At 44.8% G+C, this 24,634-nt stretch overlaps 1 protein-coding gene across 1 annotated transcript in view; it reads right to left on the reverse strand.

Moving 5' to 3' along the window:
* Positions 1 to 7,490: 7,490 nt before the first annotated feature.
* The window catches only part of KCNK10 (potassium two pore domain channel subfamily K member 10), a 136,813-nt gene continuing 119,669 nt past the window's right edge, over positions 7,491 to 24,634 (reverse strand). Inside the window, 3 exon segments of the mRNA XM_036845190.1 lie at positions 7,491 to 9,948; positions 11,779 to 11,919; positions 15,913 to 16,099. Of these exon segments, the coding sequence (XP_036701085.1) occupies positions 9,329 to 9,948; positions 11,779 to 11,919; positions 15,913 to 16,099 (948 nt within the window). The 3' untranslated portion in view covers positions 7,491 to 9,328.

Consider the following 24,634-nt stretch of genomic DNA (forward strand, 5'->3'; position numbering starts at 1 on the left):
TTGCACAGCACTACCTAACTACAACATGAGATCCTTGAGGGCAGGGATCAAGGCTTTGCCATGCCCTGTCACTCTCCCAGGCCCTCACACAGAGTGGGGCTCCATAAGTATTTGTTAAATGAATGGATGAATGGATGGATGGATTGGACGGATTGGATGGATGGATGGATTGTACAGTCTTGACCAATTACCATCACCATTAGCTATTTCTTCTTTTTTTTCCCCCTTTCAGCAATAATTCAGTGGAGAAATTGTTTCAAATTCACATTCACTCATGGAAAGAAAGGAATGTCCCATTACTTTTCTTCTTTCTATGGAATCAGTCAACTACAGAATGTTGTTTAAGGCACAGATTACTGTTCTACATAAAATGTTGAAACTTAGAGCCATAGATTATGCTAGCATTATGTGTATTTCTATTTCATACATTTGCAACTTATGCTGTTGATTCCAGAATGCTGGAGTTCTCCAAGGTTCCTCATTTCAAAACAAATTTCTGTCTTACTGAGGCCTTGCACTTGTTCTTTGCCTCAGGTGTCTGTAAATGATTCAATTTTGAGTCATTCATACAGGCAGTTTGTAGATAACAGATACTGGAAAACATTTTAAAGTCATCATATTCCAAGTGAGGAAAAAAATCTGTATTTATCCTGAATGATTCCAAGTGATGAATCCTTAAATGACCTTTAAAATTCATTTACTAAACATTAACTCTTTCAAATGGGTTATGCGAGACATTTCAAAAAATTCTTTTTTAGTTTTAGATTCTTGTAATGTATTTTTAAATTTATTTCCTAGAACAAGTCATACATAAAGGCAATACATAAAGGCAATGGGTGAGTGTTGGCTTGTGTGCCATCTCAAATTCACACAGCCATGTATGCACTGGCATTTTAAGACTGAATAGTTTTGTGTTCAGGGTGTGTGTGCACCACTCTTGTTCCTGCGGTTGATGTAAGTTCATAGAAGTGACGAGGCAAAAGTTGCCATTGGGGGTCAGTATTCTGTCTCTAGACCTCTTCCCAGATACTTTCCATTTACCTGGACTGCTACCCTCTGCCCTGGGCTCCCCTCACACACTGCATCCTTCCAACCTCCCCTCCAGCTCACCCCAGATTTGGGCTCCCCTCCTCTGCTCCTATTCTCCTCAGAGGCCCTTACGCAACACCATGGTTTTGGATTTGCTGTTGATCCAACAAATATCTTTTGTTCTCCTACCGCGTTCCTGGCACTGTGACAGGCCCATGAAAACAAAGAGGGAAAGAGGTCTCCCTCCAGGGTCTCTCGATGTGGGGGAAGATAGACAATGACACAAATGGGGTGACGGTTGATACCAGGGGATCACTGGAAGGCCATGTAGTCCAGTCCTGGAGGCGCAAGGAGTTTTCCAGAAAACTGATCCCCACAGCACAGTGGCCAAGGAATAGAGCAACCATGAGATCTCTCTGGGATTCTCAGGGCTAACTGGAGAGGAATTTGAGGGGCTGGAGCCCCACCGGGCAGCAGGCCAGGGCCAGAGGAATCCTGTTTTATGGCTGTTGCTGTGATCCATTCCTATGAGGCCAAGCAGAAAGCCCTTTCCAATAAAAATGTCATATCTAGGTACTTTGGGGTTCTCTAAGAAATGCAAGTCCATTTACTATCATTTTGGAAAATTCTTAATCTTCAACCAAGGTATCTAGTTATCCTACCCCTGTTCTCAGAGTGACTCAATCCTAAATGCTGTACCCTCATGAGACAGTGTGGGTGAATGATGCCTTAGTATTATTCTGAAAATAGTTCTGGCCTCATGGATACCATGAGAGAATCTCAGGGATGTAAGAAGGTCACTGGACAATACTTTGAGAACTGCTGACCTTGAGTACGGTCTTAAAATGGATTCTGAGAATGCACGTGGATTAATAGGGAAGGTATTCTACAATTGATGAAAATATCTGCCTTGGGCATAGGTGTAAGGAGTGGTGGCACATTTGTCATATATTTGACAACCCCACAAAACATAATTTCATATTTCCTAAGGTCATAGACATTCAAACTGTATCTCTAGTAATAAGATTGGTTTTAAAATAAATATTCCATCATCTGTACATCTATATGAGAGCTATCCATCAAAGTAGTCACCTTTAGAGTCTAGTTATTTTAATATCACTGTGATTAAAATTTTGGAGTTCTTTGTAAACCCCAAATACAAATCAAATTCATTACTTTGTAGGCAAACTTGATTTTGACCAAGATGATACTCAAGAATTGGACAAGTCACTTATCCCACCAGTCTTGGCTCCAAATGACTTCCAATTCACGAAAAAATTAAATCTGCCTTGAAGGATGCAAATGTGCTATCATGAAGGGTACTAAAATTATTCCACCAATAATTCGAGTGTCTATATTGTATCAGGTAGTGCTCAGTGCTGGGAATGAAAATGAGAGGCTGAGTTCCTGCCCTGAGGAGCTTATCATCTGCATCAGACAGACAAGGAAACCAGCTGTTAAATCCAGTATAGCAGGTGCTCGAGTTGAGGGGAGGTCACTGTGTTGAAGGCAGCTAACTCACTCTGAGGGGAAGGGGACGAGTGAGGGAAGATTCCCCACAGGTACGTCTCCAGCTCAGTACTGAAAGACTTGAAGGAGTCAGGTGGCGGTGGGACGGGGAAGGTGGCACAGAAATGAGGAGGACTTTCAAAAGGGACAGCACGAGCGAAGACCTGGCAACAGAAGAAGAAAGCATGGACCATTGGGGAGCTTGCAAGTAATCCAAAATTGTGGTGGCAGAGACTGGTGTGCGAAGAGGCAGAAATACACGTGGGGCCTGGGATAGACCAGAGCTTTGGGGTTTTATCTTGAGGGCCAAGGAGATCCACAGACCAATTTGTATTTTGGAAAGATCATTTTGAATTCCTACTATGCACCATGCACCATGCCCCAGGCCCATGAAAATGAAGCCCATGAAAACAATAAAAATATGAAACGGATCCGTCCCTGCCCACCCATGACCAGTTGTCGCATTGGGTTAGCCTGGGCGCAGTTCTTGGCTTTGGCTACTGTGGCAGCCACTTGGCCTTGCTTAGTCCTGCAGCTGGGAACTCACCTTTGACCTCATGGCACGCCTCTCTCACAAACAGGATGGGAGAGACATTGCAGACAAGTCAGAAAGAGCCACATCACCTTTACTGGAAAAGTGCTCAAAGCACATGTCCCTCGCAGCTGCGTGATCTGGTGAAAGACACTCAGGTTTGGAGCTGACTCACTTGGGTTCGAAGTGTCTTATTCTCTCTGAGCCTCAAAGTCTGCATCTACAAAATGAAGAAACCCAACTTGTTTCGTTTGGAAGACCAAATGGCATGTTTGTAAACTGCCTAGCAGAGTACCTGGTAGGTAATAGGTGCTCAAAAATGGTGGGCATTTTATCTCTACCTATCATGACAAGCCCATGCTTGGTGGATGCATAGCAAGGGCAAAATCAAATACAGCTTGAAGTGTTGGCACCCAAGGAGTTGTCCATTTTATACTGGCAGACTTGTCACAATGTCCACATTCAGTGTTTCACCTAGAAAATGTGACATGCTGTCCAACCCCCAACAACATGCAATCAGGATCAGATAAAAATAGGGAGGTGAAAGTAAATGTGCAGTAACCATACTGGGTTAAGATTCCTCTTCTTGGGTTGCTGTGGGCTCCCCCGCCCGCAAGACAGCGAGTTTCCATCAGCTCTGCCCCGATGAAGGCCAGCCAGGCAAGCAGCCTGTCCCCAGACGACCTGCGGTCCTGAGTATAGCTCCCAACCCAGCCACTATGAACCACGTTTGGCCCACAAAAGAAAGGAAAACAGGAGAGACAGGATTGGATCTTCCAGAAGGTCTTTGTTGCAGTTTTCTCCATCATTGAAAAAAAAATTACATCATCAAATAAAGACAATAGCAGCACAGCTTATTGAAATGTTACAAGCAAAGTTGCTTTTGTACTTTTTCCTAAGAACATTACGAAATTCCCTCCTCCCCCGACCCTGCATTATTTTCTGTAAAATGCCTTTTTATTTTTTAAAGCACCATGAAATCCTACAGAGAGAAAAATAGGTAAAACACCTCCACACGTGGGTTCATCGTTGTCACGGGGTCCCCTGCCTATGACTCTGGGATGGGTAAGAGACCAGAGGCTGGCATGTGGGTTGGTTTGCATATCGCTTCTAGGCACCCCTGCACGTTCTCACTTCAAGCCCTGATGGCAGAGTGGAGGCTTCCCAGTTGTCCCGGACAGCACGAGACCGCTGTATAGATGGAGTGGGAATGCTCTCAAGGAGTTTTTTGGTTTTTTGTAATGCACAGGGAACTATCTGAGATTTTTCACTTAAGAACTGAGAACAGAAAGATTCCAAATCTCTTAGGCACCTGTGAGAACGATCACATTCGGTAAAATCAGAGACACCTCTTATTTCTCCTCATTGCCACTGCACCGATGTCACATGACTTGGGGACCGCCCTGGGAGGACTGAGGTTTCCGTGGACTGTGGGTGGGGTGGTGAAGTAAGTACAAAGCAGCTGGCTCCTCATGCAAGGACAGAGGCTGGGACTTTATTTACAGCCCTGGAATCAGCATGCTATTCCAGTGTTTCCATATGCAGAATTCACAGCACCCACAAAGCCAAATTAAAGTCACCTGTGTTTCAGAGAGTTGCCATCTGTATTTTCTAAGGCCATTATTAGCTCTTACACTCTGCCACCAAGAGCTCCCTCTGTTCATGCAGCCACTGCTTGCACACAGTTGCATCATAACTGTGAGAAAGAATATCACCCTCCCCCCTGAAAACATTAGTGGGATGCAGGAAGCAGAGACATGAAATGCAGTACTGGCTTTTTGTTATCTTATTTTTTTAGAGCGTCTCTGCATGTTTGTTTGTTTTCCTGTGCCTTTCCTGTGGTTCAGAAACCATAGTGCACATTGGAATGGTCTACATTCTTACCCAATACAGTGAGTAAAAATCTGCCCTACCCAAATTCTGGCCACATTCTCACTAACCCCCAAAACTAAGCATACAAATACATGAGCAGCATCGACAATCGACTCAGCCAAGAAGTATCATCTCAGAGGGAGGCAAGGGTGGTTTGCTAACGTCTGGTACAGCTAGGACTTTCAACATGGAACAGTCCTCACAGAACCCAAAGCAGCCATTTCCTCTGTGTGTGTGTGTGTGTGTGTGTGTGTGTGTGTGTAGGAGTCTGAGTAAGAAATGTCTGTCTATAGTATATGAATTCATAAAGTAATCAAAGGTAAACTTTACTACAATTGACTGCAAATAATAACAGCTTAAAATTCTTTAGTCTTAACATCATGCAAAAAATGCCCACATGGCATGAGTCCCCTAGGTGACAGTGTGCTGTAAGGTGACAGAGTGAGTCTACACAGGGCACAGACCTAATGTGGATACCAGGCTCCCAAATACATCTGGTCTCCATCAATCACCAAGAAAACAAATCCCAAAGGGCAAGAGACTAAGCTCTCATCTTCGCCTAAAATGAGTGGGGCCCATTAGTCAGTGTTTACAAACCCAGGTAGTAATGTTCTTAATAAATTTAATTAACTCATGGACCAGGGAGTGTTTGGTCAGAGAACTGCAGAACTAAAAGGGACCTTAACGATTAGCTGTGTTCCACTCCCTTGATGTGCTGATGAGGTAACAGAGATATAGGCAAGGGGCCTGAGGGGCCCAAGATCACAGTCTGGGACTGGGGAGCACAGACAAACAGTCGCAGTCACCTTAGCTGTAGGTCGGGGACACCCGTACCTACACACACGTAAGGCCCTTCCCCAAAAGTGATAAAGTCCTAGAGTCACTATTGGGTTAGGACTGGGCATTGAGCTGAAGTCTCTCCAAATTGTCCCTTGGTTCTCACCAGATCCGTTGTGGAGGAAAAATTCAATACCCAATTACCAGGAGAAACAACAGACCCTGCGTGCTGAAGTTACTGCCCCTGTGCTCTATCCGTGTGCAAAATCAAAACGTTTTCTCCAGGTTGATGGTGGGGTGGGGAGTGCAGGTTGGAAGGACGGGGCTGTACCCATGCGTATGTAGAATTTGTAGCAGCTTTGCCTTATCCACGCAAATTCTACGTGTTGCTTGGCCCCATCTTAAAAAGGTAACTTTCAAGCAACTCCAGAACAACTGGCCTCCCCCCAGATCTTAGCTTGTACACACGAAGTGAAGTCTCAGCTTCTCCTCTGGAGAGTACGTTATAGCTTGTCAAACTCTCTGCCCACAGAGCTAATGGATCAATCGCCACAAAGGGTGGGCTCTTCTTCGACTTTATTCGTCAGGGCCTCGGCCCCGTCTGTACTTGGGGAACTCCCAGGCAAGGGCTATTTTCGATCCCTCCGTATTACTGTGATTTGACTCGTCTGGGCGAGCATTGACACACACACCAACGCCTGTTCTGTTTGGTAAAGTGTGCAGCTTAGAGCTTTGAATTGTTTTATTCCAGCTGTATGCCGAGTTCCTGCAGGATAAGCAAGTAAAGTGCAAAAGCGTGCTTTCAAAGGGCATTTTTAACAATACAGAAAGGATGCCACCTAGAGCATTCCCAGAACTAAAACCAAAATAATGTCCAATAAGCGTCTGCAAGGGCAACTCGTTAGGCCATGTTTACACGAAGACCTCATACCGTCTTGGTAGTAAAGATCTTCTCCCCACCTCTGTATGCTGTGTCCATGAAACTAGAAAGACACACATGCACACACAAACACACGCACACTCACATTCACAAGGGTGCATGACATGGACGCTGTAGCAAAGTCAAAAGCAGACTTTGGTCAGATAGACTTTGAATACCAGCTCCACCACCTTCTTGCTATGTGCTCTTAGGTAAGTTACTCACTTAGCTTCCCTGAGCCTCTGCGTCTTCATCTGTATAATGGGTTTGCAAACACTTCCCGGAGAGTATTGCTGGGAGGTTTCAGTGAGCCCACGCCCATAAAGTGCCTCATCTAGAGCCTGACCCATGGAAGCCACTGGATACAAGACAGGGAGGCCGCTTGGCCAGATTTGCCTATAGGGTCTAGAATTTTAACCCACTATTATAAAGAAGGTACCAAGTAACAGAGGGTGGAAACCCAATGAATGAGATCCTTGGACAGTTTAATCAGGAAGCTTTTAACTTGACAGAATAAGAAAGTCCAAGTTATCTACCCAATTTCTTAAACAACATTTTATGTCAGGCTGGAATGATTCCCATAGTAAGAACCAACACCCACACCCGCATATACATCGTTTTCCAGTGTCTATTTATTACTATGTGGACACAGGATGTCACCAGTGAGCCACAGCCCCGTGGAGGCGTAAACGGAAACTGACCTCGGACAGGAGGGGTCTCATCAAACTTGATTCTTATTTGGCTCCTTCCCAAAAGCAATGCCAAAACTTTAAATAGAGCTTAAAATGGGGGGGGGGGGGGGGGGGGGGTAGGAGGGCTGCATGTGCTCTAGACGAGGGAGAGCTGTGCATTTTGGGGAAATGGGCGGGAAGAGGTCTGCCGTGGTTCCAGTAGTCAAGGATGTGGTGGGTATACTTTTCCCTGAAAGTCCAGAAAGCATTAGATGGTTTCTGGAAGTCTCTGCTAGTCCTGTGATCTTGTGATAATCTACTCTGTGTATTAGTTATTTGACATCTGCAAACAGTGGCACCGACCCTGGAGGCCCATAACCAGCAACTTCCCAGTGTGCCAGGTCCAAATGCTTAGTGCGTGGCACAAATAGCTAAGTTTGAACCAGTATAATGGCCAGCCAACTCTGAAAAAGGCTGAGGCACACACAGGATGGTTGGCCTCGTACACGTTTTTCCTTTCTGATAAAATTCACTAGACTCTTCCTCTCCAAACCTATGACTCGCCACTCCCCCCTTTTCCTTCACTGGATGTTCTAACCTCATGGAACAATCATAATTATCACCACGTGTTGGTTACTGTTTGCCTAGAAACAATCAATCCCAGCGGTGTTCCAATTTTAGTGACTAGCAGGTGCGAGGAGAGAAAGGAGCAAAGGAAAATAAGTGATGCTTTCGGAATAAAGGAACACCCACACATGAAAGTGAAATCTTTCAAATACTTCTTTTAAGTATTATTTTTTTTAAATGGCAATAATGGCACTTAAGCTGCAAGCAATGAAAACAATTCAATCTCCTTGTACAAGGGTTGGTTGAGGGATTAATTTTCCTTTTGTTTGCAGATAGCAAGATTGGGCCTCGGATCACTATGTCTACCCTAAGACACCCAAAGGGACAAGAAGCCCTGAGATGGAATGATGCCATGGTCCTCCTTGGTGTGTCTCAGACATGCAGGATGTCTATAAAAATTTAGGATCAGCTAGACAGAACAGCAAGCCACCGGCATCATGCAAGGCAATAGTTTTGGTATTTCCCCCCCCCCCCTTATCAAAACAAATTGTAACAGAAGTTCCACTGGAAAAGTGAACATGAACATTTCAAAAGCCAGTTTATTTTCACCATTGCACCCACTGAGGAAAATGCATGATTTTTGCCTGTAACCATGCAGCGGCTGAGGCTGAGTTTTCACCAATGCTTGCAAGTTCTTTTGGACTACCTGCCCCTGTGAGAAAGACAAAATTCAGTAGGCTTCTGTCATTGGTTAAGGTAGTATCCACAGTGTGATATGTTTGTGATTTTTTTTTTCTTTTGTAATGAGGGAAGCATTGCACCTTTTAATATGTGTGCTCTGATCTGCTTCCAACAAATTCCAGGTGCTCCCGGGTCCCAAGGACATTCATTTGGAGCTTAGAAAGGCTAGGTATGCACTGAACGGTTTGTATCAAAACTGGAGCTCAGAGCAACATTCCAAAATGTCCACTCTAACCCAAGTTACAAGTACCACTTCACCCCCCAATCCAGTCCCCTTCTGTGTGCGCACATATCACTAACGGTAGGTTCAGGAAATGACTCCATTTGAAAGACACACCTGTTCCTTTCAGACGGCTGGTCTAAGGAATAGCTGCCCTTTTCTACCCGCCATAGCGGGGCGGCGCTTCACTGGGGCACAGCGTCGCCTGGACGTGCCCTCGACCTCTGCGGCCGTGACCTCCTATGCCTGCGAAGGCTCCCTGGGTGTCCTGCGGTCGGTCGTGATGGAAAGTGAAGTCCTTGTTCTTTGATTCCTTTTGGCAGAGCAAGCTTTCTCAGTCGTTTATGGCACAGTGAAATAGACTCTTCGATGCTATGTAATTTCCGACTCACGAGAAGTCTTGTTTAAGGCACGTGTCTCAGGGTGAATTTAAAAAAAAGACAACAAAAACAAAACCCACAACGCTCGGTCAAGTCCAGTGTCCTTACCGTTTAGCTTCTGCCTTCAAGTAACGCGTTGTCCTCGCCCTCCCTGTCTTTGGTGTCGGCGGGGACCGCGCCATTCTCCATCTCGGCCTGCGGCTGGATGCAGTCCGTCAGCACGGCCGTGCTGGAGTGGTCCGGGTTGCACACCTTTTCCGCCTCCTCCTCTTTCTTCTCCTCATCCAGGGAGTAGTTCCGGAAGGTCCTGTAGATCTTCTGAACATCCTCGGGCAAGGTCCTTCTGATGTCCTTGTTCTTCCTCTTGGTGAGTCTGGAGGTGGACCCGAACTTGTTGATGATGTTGTCCTCGGAGGCGCCCTGCCCGTGTTTGCTGAGCTGCTCGGAGCCCTGCAGGCGCAGGTTGTTGGGCCGGTTGTTGATGCTGTCCTGGGACGAGGCCTTGAAGCGGCCCGCGTCCAGCGCGGCGAACACGGAGCGCTTCTCCGGGGAGAGCATGTCGAGCGAGTGTGCCCTCTGGTCCAGGCCCAGGCGCCGGCGCTCCATGCTGCGGAGGGTGGCCGCCCGCTGCAGCTTGTCGTGGATCTCCACGCTCAGCCGCCGCCGCGTCTCCCGGAACTCCGCCGTCACGTTGGCCTTCCACTCGGCCGCGTGCGCCTTGATTCACCCACCTGGCGGAGAAGACGGGAGAACAGCCGCGCGCTGAGGCGGTTTCCGCTCCGCCTCGGCGATCCGCCCAGCGCGCAGCCCTCGGGCGTCCCCGCGGGAAGGAGGCGGGGCGGGGCCCGCATGGCCCAGCGGGGAGGGCCGGGAGGCCGCCTCTGCCTCGCCCTTCCTGCCGCCTAGACAACCACCTCCGAATGGCTCGGGTCTAACGTGGCTCGGGAAGGCACACCTCGCTGGGAACCCGACGGAAGCTTGAGATCTGGAGACCGTGACTGAGGGAGAGGCGTTTGGCATCTGGGGCAGAGGTCACTTTTGGAAGTCGGACAGGCCTGAGTTCCCGTTGTTTCCGCCCCCTTTTTAATCGTCTGGCCTCGTTCGGCCAGCATAACTCCGGGGCGGTCGTGCCTAGCTCACAGGGTTTTTCCTGTTACGTGAGGCAGGCATGCATCTAGCTTGTTGTTCAGCAGACACAAAGCAGGTGTTCAGCAGGTCCTTTGCCCTTCCCTGTCCCTCCAAGATCGATCTCTATCTGGGTAAGGTGACCCACCTGTCCCAGTTAGCCTGGGAATGTCCCACTTTTAAAAGGGAAAGTCCTCAGTCCTGGGCACACGGGTCAAGGTGGTCACCCTATATCTGGGCCGTGCTATGGCCTTGTGCTAACCCTGGTTTAAGAAGACCACCCCAGGGCACATGGTAACCAATTTCCAGGGTCAAGGTGCAGGAAGGGGGCGTGTTCTGCCAAAGCCCACAGAACACACTTCCTTAGAGTGAAGTTTTGCATGAGGATCAATCCCAAATCTCTGGGCTCTTTTTCAGCAGGGCTATTAGTTAAAGTCTCATGCTTTCCTGTAACAGATGAGTAACTCAGATTTTTGCATTGAGGAACGTCAGTATTTATGTGTGGCTTTCTCTTTGTTACAGCTGATTTTCAGCAGGTCAGTTAGCTATCTGGGGAATCAGACTGGAGAGTGCATTGACATGGCTTATGCAAGCCAGGAAAATTAAAGCATTGCCCCCAGGAGTGATCTGGGAGACGTCTCCATTCAACAACGCTCTCCTGGGGTCTTTCCAATCAAATGACCGCGTTCTGGGAAGGGAACGTCACCCTTAAAGAGGCTGCCCCTCATTGTGTTTCTTTTGGGTTTTATCTCCTTTCCTTTCTTAGCACTTTCCTTCTCTTACTTGCCCTCCTTCTTTCTTATTTCTTTCCTCTCTTTCCAGATGAACTACGTGGACATTTTTTTTAAAAAGCAAAATCTACCTTTCCTCCTTATGCCTCCTTTTCTTGCCTCTGTGTAGGTTTCCATGCACATTTATTTGAGGAAGGAAAGGCTGTGTGCCCCTGGCCACAGAGATATACTTGTTTCTACAGATCTGACAACCAAGAGGGGGCATAAGTGAAAGGGACCCCTTGAGTTCACTTCCCCATGGCCAGCCACAGTTCAGTAACTTCAGTCTATAGGGAATTGAGAAAAATTCACATATTTGCTGATTGGGGACAATTGCACACCTCCCTCAACTGTAATCTACCTCTGCTATGTTTGTTTGTTTTTCTTTTCATTTCTTTTTTAAAAATAAGTTGTTGTTTACTAGTCTTTCCAGGAGCTGTGGGCTGGTGGGTCATCAGATTTTCGCACCTGCCAAAAAAGGATCCAGAAATAACTGCTATTCCATTTAGCCTGGCGTTTATAACCAATTCCAGGATTCAAACGAGGACGCCTAGGAGCCCTCCATTTAGTAGGACACAGTCTAGCCCATAGAAGAGAGATAGGTAATTCTTAACACGAACTTATCTGATCTCAGGAACATTCATAGAATCTGGAAGGGGGTCCTACCTCTTCGTTTGTCTTTTTGGACGAACCGTAGCCAATCTCCGATCATACTGAGGACAGCTGCAAAGTAGGCAAGGCCAACAAGGATCCAAAACCACACTAGGGGCTGATACCACTCCCGGTAATTGATGCCAGCATTTCCCCCTGAAAACAACCAAACGTTACTTTAACCAGGATCTAGCATATGGTCTTCGCAGAGCAAACATACCCCAGTCTGTGTGGCAGAAATGTTGTCCATCACCATCTAACAGCCACTAGGCTTGCTGTAATACACAATGTGACATCGGTGGTATGGCAAGGAAAAGACGTGTCTCTTCCCTAAAGTAGCCTGACCCGTGGCTTAACTTCCTCTGAATCTTGACCACTAACCATGATACTCGTAACAAAAAATATTCAGTGGCCAACCTGATCCACCTAGTCTAAACCTGAGCTTGACGATGAATGACTTGAATTAGAGGACAACAGAGCAGGCCCAGGTGTCAAGTTTTTCTTAAACTGCCTTAAGTTTAATAAAAATAAAATATCATTAAATAATCCCGAATGGTTTGGAACTCTTGGAACCATTTCCTTCTTAAGCACACATGCATTTACCAAGAGATGAGTAGACGTATGGAAGTAATATTAGACTTAATGGTATTCCTGAGACTCGGACCCAAGCAATAGTGATTTAATGCTAACCAAGGGATGGTGTTTACATGATGTTAATCCATAGGGTCAGTTAGACTGAGCAATTAGAATCACCGCGCTAGAACGAAAAGGGACCTTCAAGCCCAGCTAGTTCAATCCCTTTACAAATAGGGATTACAGTAAAAATCCATCAGACCAAATTGACTAGTTGCCTGACTGCATTGACTGGCTGTCCCATTGAGAGGACCAGTCATGATTCCAAGTAATTAGCCTATTTATTCTAAGGCCTCCTACAGGCACTGCCTAAGGTAGCCATGCAAAAGGGATTCCAAGCCCAGCCCCCTCTCCTAAAGAAGTAAGGAGGCTCCATGAAATAACTACCAGCCTTGCTCTCCCCCTGTGAGATGCCGTTGCCCACTGAAGCAGGCAGGTGGCCATTTCTAAGACAGCCAACTTGAGCCATGGATTGGTAATTACGGTACCACATGGTGGGTGATCACTGGACTTGCCCACTGGGGCATGTTCGTAACCTCATCTAGCATCCTTGAATCCATACTGAGCTCTTATGGTATCAAGAATACCTCCCAAAGGCAGCTGGGCAGGCACTGTGGCTTGTGGCTCTTTTCGGGGTGACCAAACCCACTTTGCAACGCCGCCCGCGAGGTCTCCATAGCTACAGCCACTTCTTAAAATTAGAATTCCAAATTTTGCTAAAGGGCTCTGTGGCAAACCGCCCCCCCCTCGGTTTGGTGTAGCTGCCTTGTTTTTCCCTTTTGGGCAACTCTCCCCGCTCAGCTTTCTCTAGGATACAGTTGGAGTTTCTGCAACATTAAGTGGGGTTTGAGCTTCATTTCATCTCTGCGCTAGGCTACAGAACTCTGCAGCTTTCTCCTTGGAGCTATCTAAAAATAAATATTTACCTTCACAAGTCACCATCACCCAAAAAAGATTGTCACTAGGGCGCGCTAGCGAACAAGGCTGCCTGTTCCTTTATCAGCTGCTAGCCTGGAATGCAGAACTCGGTGTGTGCTCCCAGTCAGGGTCCAAAATGCTTGTCATGTTGTTAGACTGTCCTAAGGTGAGTCAGCTACAAAATAAACCAGCACTTGATCCTGCATGGTGATCGCTGTTCTGATAGATACTTCTGAATTGATGCCCTGTCAAATCACAGCAACGATCAGCTCTTGTTAATGTATCTTTTTAAATGACGGGCATCCTTCCCTTTTGCTCTTAAAAGTATTGCCAAAAGGTTGTGACACACTTCCAGTGTTCTAAGGCATGCATTCTTCAGATTGGGCTATGTAAGCCCTGGAAACTGCAGTTTAGAAGGGCCTGGTCCAATTGCAATCAGCACCGTGAATTATAGAAGACCCGAGTCTGCAGAGACTTCAGGACAAAGGAAATATGGCTCTGTAATCTGCGGTGAGTAAGGGAATTAAAACAGTGCTATGCAGGGAACCCTGCTCGATATTCTGTAATAACCTAAGTGGGAAAAGAATTTGAAAAAGAATAGATACATGTATACGTACAACTGAATCACTTTGCTGTACACCTGAAACTAACACAACATTGTTAATCAACTCCGCTCCAATATAAAATAAAAACTAAAAGAAAAAAAAAAGGTAATCTGTGGGAGACATATTTACAGGTACAACCACCGTTATCAAAAACCCATGGGGAAAACATGTCCATTTTCTCTCACCCAGTTACAACAAAAGCAGACTTTAAAACATTCTAACAATTCTACGTGTTTATCTGTAGATTTGCCCATTTGCTCCATTAAAATCTTCCATTGTTAAAGATCATTAAAAAAAAAAAAAGTGCTACTGGCAGTCACACCCTTACCAGGTAAGTAAACATCAGGTCAAGTGCTGGTGTGTGCTACATGGTCACAGCCCATGGTGGCTCATAAGGATAACTAATAAATTTAAATCACAAGTAATTTTTTAAATCTCATATTCCCAAGGCTGTGCTATTTGTGCCCCAGATGAACAGATTGACAGATGGAACTGAGCGCTTGGTTAGAGAGCAGGGTTTACCATAAGTGCCCTCCAGAAGACAGTCCTCCAGACGGGCCAGTGTTAGCACGGGGGGCTGTGCAGCACAACAGAGTGCAAATGATGCTTTGGGGAACTTAAAGATGTTGGTGAGATAGCTCTAAACTGCAGCTGCCGTTACATGTGTTTACCTGGGATCGGAACCTCAGCTGAGTTTTCCCACAGTGCAGCTATGGAGGACGCTAAGGAATTAACCAGACAGTGGTCTTCTTACTTCCCTCATTTCTCTGTGTGGTGTCTTTCCAGAGCTTCAGGCCTCTCATCAAATGGCATCAAGTGACCTCTTACCCAAGCTGAGGAGCTGCACAATGGTTCAGCACTGTGCATGAGGACAGATTGGTGGGGTCCCAGGCCTCGGGCTCTTTGTAAACAAGTTTTAATCACTTTGACTTTGCAGTTCTTAGTCCTTAGCCAATAAAAAGGAAGAAAAAATTAAAACTGCTCTTTCTACAAAGTGGACTTCAGTCTTCATCTTCCCAGTTGGAATAGCTACAAAATCACTCCAGAATTAACCTGGAGATACCCATGCACCTGCTGACCAGCCTTCACACCCTCTCCAGAATTTGCTGTTTTCCAGATCCCGGGAGAGGAGATCCCTGTCCTCTATAAATGTATAACTTATGATAGACTTGCTTGGTCAGAGTGTTCACTTCTTGAAGTAGAAAATGATCAACTCTCTGACCACCTAGAACTATTCCATTAGGAAAGAGAAGGATGGCCTCCTCCTTCTATTCCTGCCTTCCTACCACACTCGGAAAGTGGTACACGTAGGATGTCAGATCTGATCTCAACTTTCAAGCTCCCAGTCCCTAAATGAATTTGATGGTGGTTTTCTTTTGCTTCCTTAAGCACAGTTCATTGGCATTTATTTTTACAATGAAGGCTATTTCTCCTATATACATTCATGCAGAATCCATTATATTATATATAATAGTATATTCCCTCGGGGCGGTTTTCAGTTCCTGGTAGTCACCTGAGTCTTAAGTCTTGCATCCGGACATGCCCGGGACAACTTTTGCAGGGACTGTGGCTCTCACCTCAGCGTCAGGCAGCTTAATCTGCAGATCACTGCGGACTAAACTCTATGCTAATTTCTCCAGAGTTTCATATTTGCCACTTGCGAATACAGCCTTTATCAATTGATTCAAGGAGCCTTAATACAATTCAGAAGTCCAAAATCCAAAGAGAAATTCATTTCACTCATAATTCATATGGTGATAAGGGCAATCTGCAACCTGGGGAGGGAGAGGCTGGCTTGCTTTCAAGGCAGCAACCTGCTGCTGTTTACACCGCACAGGACCACGGGTCTGAAACAAGCCTGGGCACAGCAGCAGTGAGGCTGAGCCTTTTTCATTTGCTTCTCCCACATCTTTTCTCACGGTTTGGAAAAGCACTGCCAACAGAATATCTTCCCCACCAGGGCCCTGGTAACTGGGATGCCCAGGGTGCTTACCTGCCACAAAATCACCAAAGCCAACCGTGGTGAGAGTGACCACCACAAAGTAAATGGACTCCAGGGCCGTCCACCCCTCAATGTATTTGAAAATGACAGCGGGGATTGTCACAAACACAACACAGCCGGCCAAGATGAACAGGATAGTTGAGATGACCCGGATCTTGGTCTGACTCACTTGCTTTTTCTAAAGAACAGCAAAAGAGAAAGAAAGATAGGCAAGTCAGCTCCATCACCCTGGATTCGGAAGACAGAGGTAGAGAAAAAAACATCAGTGGCTTTGAACCTCTCTTTGGTCATGGGCAGATTTGTGAGAATCTGATGAAAGCTGTGGACCCTCTCCTAGACAAATGCACATTCAGAAGTTTTCAGGGGGTCTAGGGGTCCTTGGGCAAGAAACCCCACTTAGCTTGGGGTTTAGCAAAAGAATCATGCCCATGCAGTCCAGAGATAGACTGGAGGCACACTGGTGTCCTATTGAATGGCACTCAAGACAACACTGGCATTGCATCTAAACTGAATAATCCCTTAAGGTCTTCTCAAAGCTCCCAATTTGCCATTAGAGACTGTCATCAGGGGACCCTAGCACCATTACTCAACCAAAGCCACATACCATCATAAATATATATTTAACACCAGAGTGCCTGGACCTTTGTACATTGCCTAGATTGAGTTTCTGCAAAAGTACACATTTACGTCATGGAAATCCTCACCACGTGATCTATTTTCTAGTCGTTGCCTTCCGGTAACTTAGAGAGCAGAGAACTCCAGAGTACCGAGAGAACTATGCATTCATACACCTCATTTTACAGATGCAAAAAGAAGCCAACAAGGGTAAGGAGCTTGCATAAAATGCTGCTAATTAGAGGCAGAGCCAAGATGCGAATTCTGGTGTGATCTCAGTGCGGTGCGCAGTGATGGAAACCGACTTTCAAGTTACTCAACGATTCACCAGTTCAAAGTTGCCAGAGTGCTCCCCTAAGGAAAGAAACCAGGCTACCCTCCGTGAAGAATAGGCCTTCCTGATTCCCCTCTCGGAAGGAAGACTGAGAATAAAAACTTGTCACTGAGCGATCTTGTCACTGTCCAGGAATTCCTAAACGTTCATCCCAGCAGGGTCACGTCAGCCAGGTTTCCCAGGACAGAAATGGTCAAGAGAGATTCTTCTAAGATCAGCCACTCGGCTCGACCAGGAAATGCTAGGCAATGACTAGGTCTCCAAGATAGGAAGGTTGATGATGATTCTGTTTCCCTTCCTCTCATTCTCCTCTTCCTCCTTGACTTATGGAGACAAACATCAGTAGCACCTCTTCACTGGAAAACGCCAAGGGACAAAAGAGCTGGAAAAGGAGTGGAGAGGTTGCTTTTCTCTGTAATCATGCCTCAAAACCATCCGTCCCACCTGCCTGGGGTCCTGAGTCCCAGGCATGTTCAAGACGGCAGAATGGAATGGGCAGGTAAATGATAGGAATAGTGGAGAATATTTATTTGCACAAATCTCAATCAGCACTATTTACACTCCAGTTCCTGGATCAGTATATTCCCCTAAATATTCGTAGGAAAAGCTAAAGACATACAATCCTTTATAAAAAGGAGTCAAGTTCTCCAACTCCTAAGAGAGTACTCAGTATATAAAGTGGGAACAGGAAAAAAGAAATTGATCCATGCTTTTATATAGTTCCCTCCCCATCTCCTCAGAAAAGCCATCAGATAAAAAAAAAAAAAAAGATAATTTATTGATATTTTTGAAACTGCATATGAAAATACCATTTTTTCACAAATGCAACTACTGTGACAAGATAAATTACCTGAGAACCACAAGGAATGTTTTACCCATTTCATGAATTTCCAAATAGGATATTATAGAACTTAGAGAGGGCAGTTAAGGCCCCTCTGAGAATCCAGGAAATTAGTTATTATTAGCCTAGCTTTGTTTGTAAACATGTACAAAAATCCAAAGCCCAAAAAGAGATTTTTACCATAGATCATTAAGTTAATCTAATTGCCGGCAATGGGAACATCATTTTCTCCCTCAGTAAATCGTCCTCCTCAAATGCATAATGAAATTAAAGTGAATTAAATGTTTGGGAGACACTAGTTAAGTCAGAAATTAGGATGCGAATGCAACTGCAATCCAAATGAGGTTGAGATTGGCAAAAGAGAGCAGCATGCACGGAGGAAGCTGGAGACATTCCCAGGCTCCAGGAGGTGGGCAGAAGGGAAGATGGCACCGGACAGCATTTGTCTGGTAGAAGAGAGGAAGGTGTGTAACAAAGGCTAGATGGTGGAGTCTTAATTGCATTATCTGTTGGAGAGTTTATCTGCAAGGTAAACATTTCACCACTTCTCACTGCCCAAGCCAACCAACATGTCCCTGGGCTGCTTCCTCCAGACATTCTAGGGTGATGCTCAGAGAATCCTTGGAGAATTTAGTCATCAGAGTATTTTAGGAACTTACGAAATCAAGTGTCTTGCATGCGCGTGCGTGTGTGTAGGTGTATGAAATCGCGTATACCCATACTTCACTACAAAAGGAAGAAATATGGGTGTAAGATTTTGGCAATATCTGTTATTCTGGATACTCATGTTTTTGCTGCCCTCTAGACACTTAAAAAAAAAAAAAAGAACAGTTGCCTTAATTGAACATTTGAAACTGTAGCTTTCAAGCTGGAACCACAAACACGTCATCCAGTGATCTCTGGGCTTCTTACCCTCATTAGCTCTGCACCCATTCACTACTACGGTAAAATGGTGTTTAAGAACTTGGCGTCTAGGGGCAGCCTGCTTGAGACACATCCTATCCCTGCTGCTAAATGACTGAGTGACCTTGGGCAAGATTCTCAATTTTTCTGTGCATCAGTTTCTTCCTCTAAAAATGGAGGTAAGATAATCCACCTCATAGGATTGTTTGGAAGATTAAACAAGTGTGTAAAAGCTCAGCACAGGGCCAGTTAAATGCTTGATGATTGTTAGCAATCATCTTTGATGTAAAAGTTCAAGGCTTTCCTTAAATGTGGACATTCCTGGATTTAATGTTGCCCTTTGCTACTGAGGAATGTTCCCTCACATCTGGCTTAAGATAATTTTTGTTTAGCTTCAGGTGGTCACTGCTGGTTTTCCCTTCCTGGATACATTATCTCCTATAATTACCTCCTTTTCAATAAGAAAAAAGGCCTCATTCTCCCTTGGTTCTTTTGTGCTGACTCTGGACTGAGCTCTCAGACAGTCTCAGCTCACAATCTTGGAAGCTTTTTTATTTGCCTTTTAATTAATTTCCCCGAAGTTTTTCATCATCCTTGTGAAACTGACAAGAATTGCCTTTAATGGTTGTGGTGTCAGGAACCAGCTGCAGAGGGTCCCTGAAAGGCACAGCCCTTGGGTTCCTTGAACCAACCCCCCTAACTCCCCCACCACTTAGGGAGTCAAGCTGTGTTTCCATGGTGGGGTTGCTAGGCAAAATCCCATTGCTTATTTACCAGTAGGCAGAGCAGCTAGCAAAAAGCTTTGTGAGAGCCCAGATCTGACTGAGCTAATGTGGTTTTAGGCTAACAAAATTGTTATCTGGGAAGAGATGGTTTGATACAATATTTGGGCAGAAGTGATAGAATAGTTGTACATATCTATCCAAATCTTGTTTTCACACTTTTTTGATTAGAATACATGATGTGGTTTTTCCTTCTCCGTATGCAAATGGTATCATGCAATACTATTTCCCGCATCAGATTGGCACTAACTGTAGGAATTTTTGAGGAACTCAAACCACACCTCCTGTACAGTTCTTTTAGTTGTCAAAATTGTGTGCAATTGTTCCAAAGAGCAAAATACATTTCATAAATAGGAGGCAGGGGAGCCAGCTCTAAGAGCTCTCCTTTGAGAGAGGATGCATGTGCTGACAATTCTGGTAGTGTTTACTTGTTTCAGACCTCAGAGGGCTAAGCCACACATCCAATTCTCATCAAGCATAGTGGTCTTCCCCTGTTTGTTTACTTCCACAATCTTATTTTAGAGAACAAGTATATTTCTGTTCATTTGTGGGCTATTTCTTTTTAGATTTTTTACCCCTCTCTAATGTCTATTCTTCTTTTCACTTTTATGAGATTTCTTAGAATTCTGAGATTAGCAATCCAGATTGTTGTGTATGGCTGAGAAACTGTTTATTTGCTGTGATTTTTAGCCAGGACATTGGGGATTTTATTCAATAATAAAGACACTGCAATAAAAACCCTAGGACAGGAGCTAGACATGCAGCGCTCTAGTTTATGGTTCAGTTTTGTTTTGTTGAAATGCAAACACATCACCATGGTAATACAATTGAACTGAGAATGATTTCTCAAAATGGAAAGATAATAGGAGCTGCCTCACAAAAGAGGTGACTTTACTTTCTGATACTATTATGTTTTTCACAAAGATTTCTTTTTTAAAAGTCCAATTCTAACTAGTGGTTTCAACATCACAACGAATAGCCGTGTAGTACCAGCAATTCTATGAACTATGAGGAGAGCTGTTAAACACCATTTGCCTATAATCTCCATGGCAGAGATACTGTAAACACACATTAGTAAGAATCGTGCAGTAAAATCTCCGTGGAGCCTACTGAAAATGTCCTACTCAAAAGCAGGATAGTATCTATACCAAAAAAAAAAAAAAAAAGATACAAATTACACAAATGGATAGTATCTATACCAAAAAAAAAAAAAAAAGTTATATCTAACATTTGACTCTGAGCCACGTTGCAGCACCCAACAGATTTTTGGCCAGTTCAGTGCTTTGCTGGTATGGCCATGCAAAGTTTTTGAAAAAGCTTTTGGTGTATACAATTAAATTGTTTTTATCACTGAAGTGCCAACATAGGTGCACCTGGGATGAAGAAAAATTAAAATCCAGAAATAATCATAATTCTCAGCTGCTCCACTCCAGGAACAGTTTAATTAAAATCTTTGAAAGTTTTCTGTTCAAAAATTCCGTGGCTTTTAACATTTGAAGATAATTCTCTATTGGAACACAAGATTTTTTTGCACTTAAAATTCAACCAGGTAATTCATTCGGCACATAATTATTAAGAACCTTTTACGTGTCAGGGGTTATTCTAGTTGCAAGGGACACAGGAGTTAAAAAGAGAGAGAGAAAGTTCCTTCCTCATGCACACAAAGTCTAGTTGGCTGGGGCAGGGTGGCAACATCTGAGTCTTTGGCCAAAAACAGTCTTTGTGGCGCTGTCCATGGTGCCCAGCCCTGGTCTGACCATTGAAGGCAAAGTTATTACCTAATGACATCCCAGTAATTAAAAATATCACCTCGTAGAGAAGAAAGGAATATTCTTGTAGCTATTGTAAGTGGAATACAAAAGTGTGCCACCTATAATAGAAGATGTTTGGATCTTTGTTAGCTATGCCCCAGAAATCAGAACAACACATGAATGATGACACCAATGGAGGAAACACCCAGCTGTAACCGTGGCTGAAGAATGTCCTTCTCTTTAACTGAGGTATGAAAGGCAGGCCCATGGTAAGGAGAGGAGGATGGGGACACCTCCTAATGAGCCACATCAACAGAGTAACTCCTGGCAATCCTGATAGATGCCACACCCAGCTGCTCACCTATCCAAATTCTAAATTTATTTTACCCAGATTTCAGCAGCAACATGAACAATGTTCCCACCCAAAAATGCCCTCTCCACCATCATACACACAAGCATATAATAATAATACTACAGTAACTAGGCTACAGACAGCTGAAAGGTAGACTCACTCTTCTCCCTCCCTTTGCTAATGAGGGTTCAAGGTCATAGTTCATTGGCCAAACAGTCCACAGTAGTCAAGACACAAGAGCCCCCGAATAGAAAAAGTGTTGCTTCCCATCCCTGCTGCTTTTTCCCTTGTTCATGGGGCTCCACACGCTGTAACACACAGGCCTCTCTCCAGCCTCTGACTCTGATGCAAGAACTGAGAACTCAGCCTCTTCCTCTCTTCTTCCTTTCAGGAACAAGCTGCCCTCAAGAAGTACCCCCTTGTGATCTCCTGTCTAATTCTCAGGTTGTATTAGGAAACCCATTTTTCCACAAATATAAGCCAAATTCTCCAGTGTTGAGGGGACATAGTAACATTAGGTTGGAATCTGTCATCTCCTTTGTCTTATTTCTCAATTGGTACATACCTTGGGTGGGAAAGAGGGGATGCTGTTTATTTGGTTCTTTCAAAGACCCCAATCATCTCAACTCTGTTACCATGGTTTTTTTTTTTAATTTGGCGATAGCTCAGTAATTATTCCACTATGAAGGGTGGAAGGAAGTCAGACCACGTACTGTGGTGCAAGTTCTTTTCAAAGGAAGGCGAATTCTCTTCTTTAGATTGTGGCCCCTCACCAGGAAGGAACACATGTAACAAAAGGGGAAAAGAAAGAGTGAGATTACAGTGGGCCTCCTGCTAAGAATGCTCTCCTAAAAGAAGATAAGGAATTGGGAAAGACAAGTCCTGGCTGGAGCTGTCTAGGAGAGACAAGAACCTTGCCCAGGGTCTGGCGATGGGGGCTTTGGTGGAGGTGGAGTTGGGGAGCAATGATCATAATGCAGCCGCCTAACACACAAGGCAAGTAAAATGCTCACTTGCCCCACTGTGGCTTATCAAGGAGCTCTTTACTCTTTCTCGTCCTTCCTGGCATCTCTTAGCCATGTCACTGTTGACTGGAACCAGCATCTAAGAGCACCCAGGAAGTATGGGAGAGAAGAAAGCCTTCAAATGCCCTCACCTTGGGTATGAGTAGCCCAGAGAGAAGGCATCTGTGAGCTTCTGGTAGGCTTCCTGGAATGACTGTCTCTATGTCCAGGAATCAAGATAAGTGACAAACAAGCATGTATTTTCTGTGGCCTTATTTATCTTGCCTGTTGGAAGATTTGAAGAAAGCCCCCAAGATCAGCCAGATTTAGGTCAGCAGCTAAAAAAGCACCTGGATATTATTGAGTCAATCTCTGTAAAAATTCCTGAATTTTATTGGGGAAGTGGTGAGCAACCCCTTTCCATTTTACTTTCTTTCCTTCTTTCTTTCTTTTTAGACAGATATTTTTAATGAAAGCCCATAGGGATGCTCATCCACATAAAACTATAAAGAATAATGAAATAAGCATTAAGAACTCATATAGGGAAAAGATGTGTGAACTACAAGAGAAAAAAAGGCAATGAGAAGCAAGAAAAATTAAGAAAGCCTTTGAGAAGGATGAGCATAATTGAGAAAAGACTTGGGGGTAATAGACAGCAGAGATGGAACAATGGTTTAAGAATTTTGGGGGGACTTTCCCTGGTGGCACAGTGGTTAGACTTCCGTCTGCCCATGCAGGGGACATGGGTTCAAGCCCTGGTCCGGGAAGATCCCACATGCCACGGAGCAAACTAAGCCCGTGCGCCACAGCTACTGAGCCTGTGCTCTAGAGCCCACGAGCCACAACTACTGAGCCCGCGTGCCACAACTACTGAAGCCCATGCGCCTAGAGCCCATGCCCCGCAGCAAGAGAAGCCACCGCAATGAGACGCCCGCGCACCACAACGAAGAGTAGACCCCGCTCACTGCAACTAGGGAAAGCCCGCGCACAGCAATGAAGACCCAACGCTGCCAAAAATAAATAAATAAATAATTTTTTTTTTTTTTAATGGTTTTGGAGGTATTAGAAGGCTTCAGCTGGGCTTGTACCTCTCTGTTTGAGAAACAAAGAAAACAGAAGAGAAAGAGATATACTTGAACTTTGAGTTAGACTGGAAACAGAGAAGGTTAAATAAGAATGGAACACAGCTTCAATAGAAAGTCACCCAGAAATAAATCTTATACTGGGAAGGCCCTGCATTGAGGCAACTTGACAGAAGCATCCAGAACAGAGAAATTTTCTTTAGCAGAATATTTCCCAAGCTGTGAGTGAAGTTGAATCCTATAACTTTTCTATTCTTTCATTCAATAAGTATTTATCAGGCACTACTCTCCATCAGTTACAGGGCTAAATCCCACGGGTGAGAAGAAACAGAATGGCCCCCAGCCTCACAGAGCTAGTCGGGGCAAGGCAAACATTAAATAATCACACAAGCAGTATATCATCACAGCTTGAGAGAAGTGCTATGAAGGGGGAAGAATTCACTGAATGAGAGAGTGTAACAGGAAGAACTCATGGCACTGTTTGCCTGTCCTGTTCGCCCATATATTGTCCATATATATGTAATACCTCAAGATTCACCCATGGTAGTAAAGGGGGTTACTGCAAATGATTCAAGGCAGGACACTGGTGCTGGAGAGAAACAACCCTGCAAGGAGGCCAAGGAGGTGCTAAGGAACTCAGACTTGATGTACTTTTTTGGTTGGTTCCTGCTCCTGACAGAATTTTCATTGATAGCCTCATGGCAGAGTCATCCAAAGTGTGTATCTCCACATCCTGATAGACTTGTCCTCTTTGTATCTTACTCAAATTTTATACAAATCCCTCAAGGACATTCCAAGTTCCAAGTGTGTATGCATTGTGGGCAAATAAATCCATAATTCATCTGTGTTTATTCATCTATCATTCTTCCACGATTATTAAAGAGTAGCATTGTTCTTTAATTTGATTAGAATGGATTTCATTAGAATGTGGATTTGATTACTGAGCCTGCGCGTCTGGAGCCTGTGCTTCGCGACAAGAGAGGCCGCGATAGTGAGAGGCCCGCGCACCGCGATGAAGAGTGGCCCCCGCTCGCCGCAACTAGAGAAAG

This window comes from Balaenoptera musculus, chromosome 2 (assembly GCF_009873245.2).
Source record: "Balaenoptera musculus isolate JJ_BM4_2016_0621 chromosome 2, mBalMus1.pri.v3, whole genome shotgun sequence".
NCBI lineage: Eukaryota > Metazoa > Chordata > Mammalia > Artiodactyla > Balaenopteridae > Balaenoptera > Balaenoptera musculus.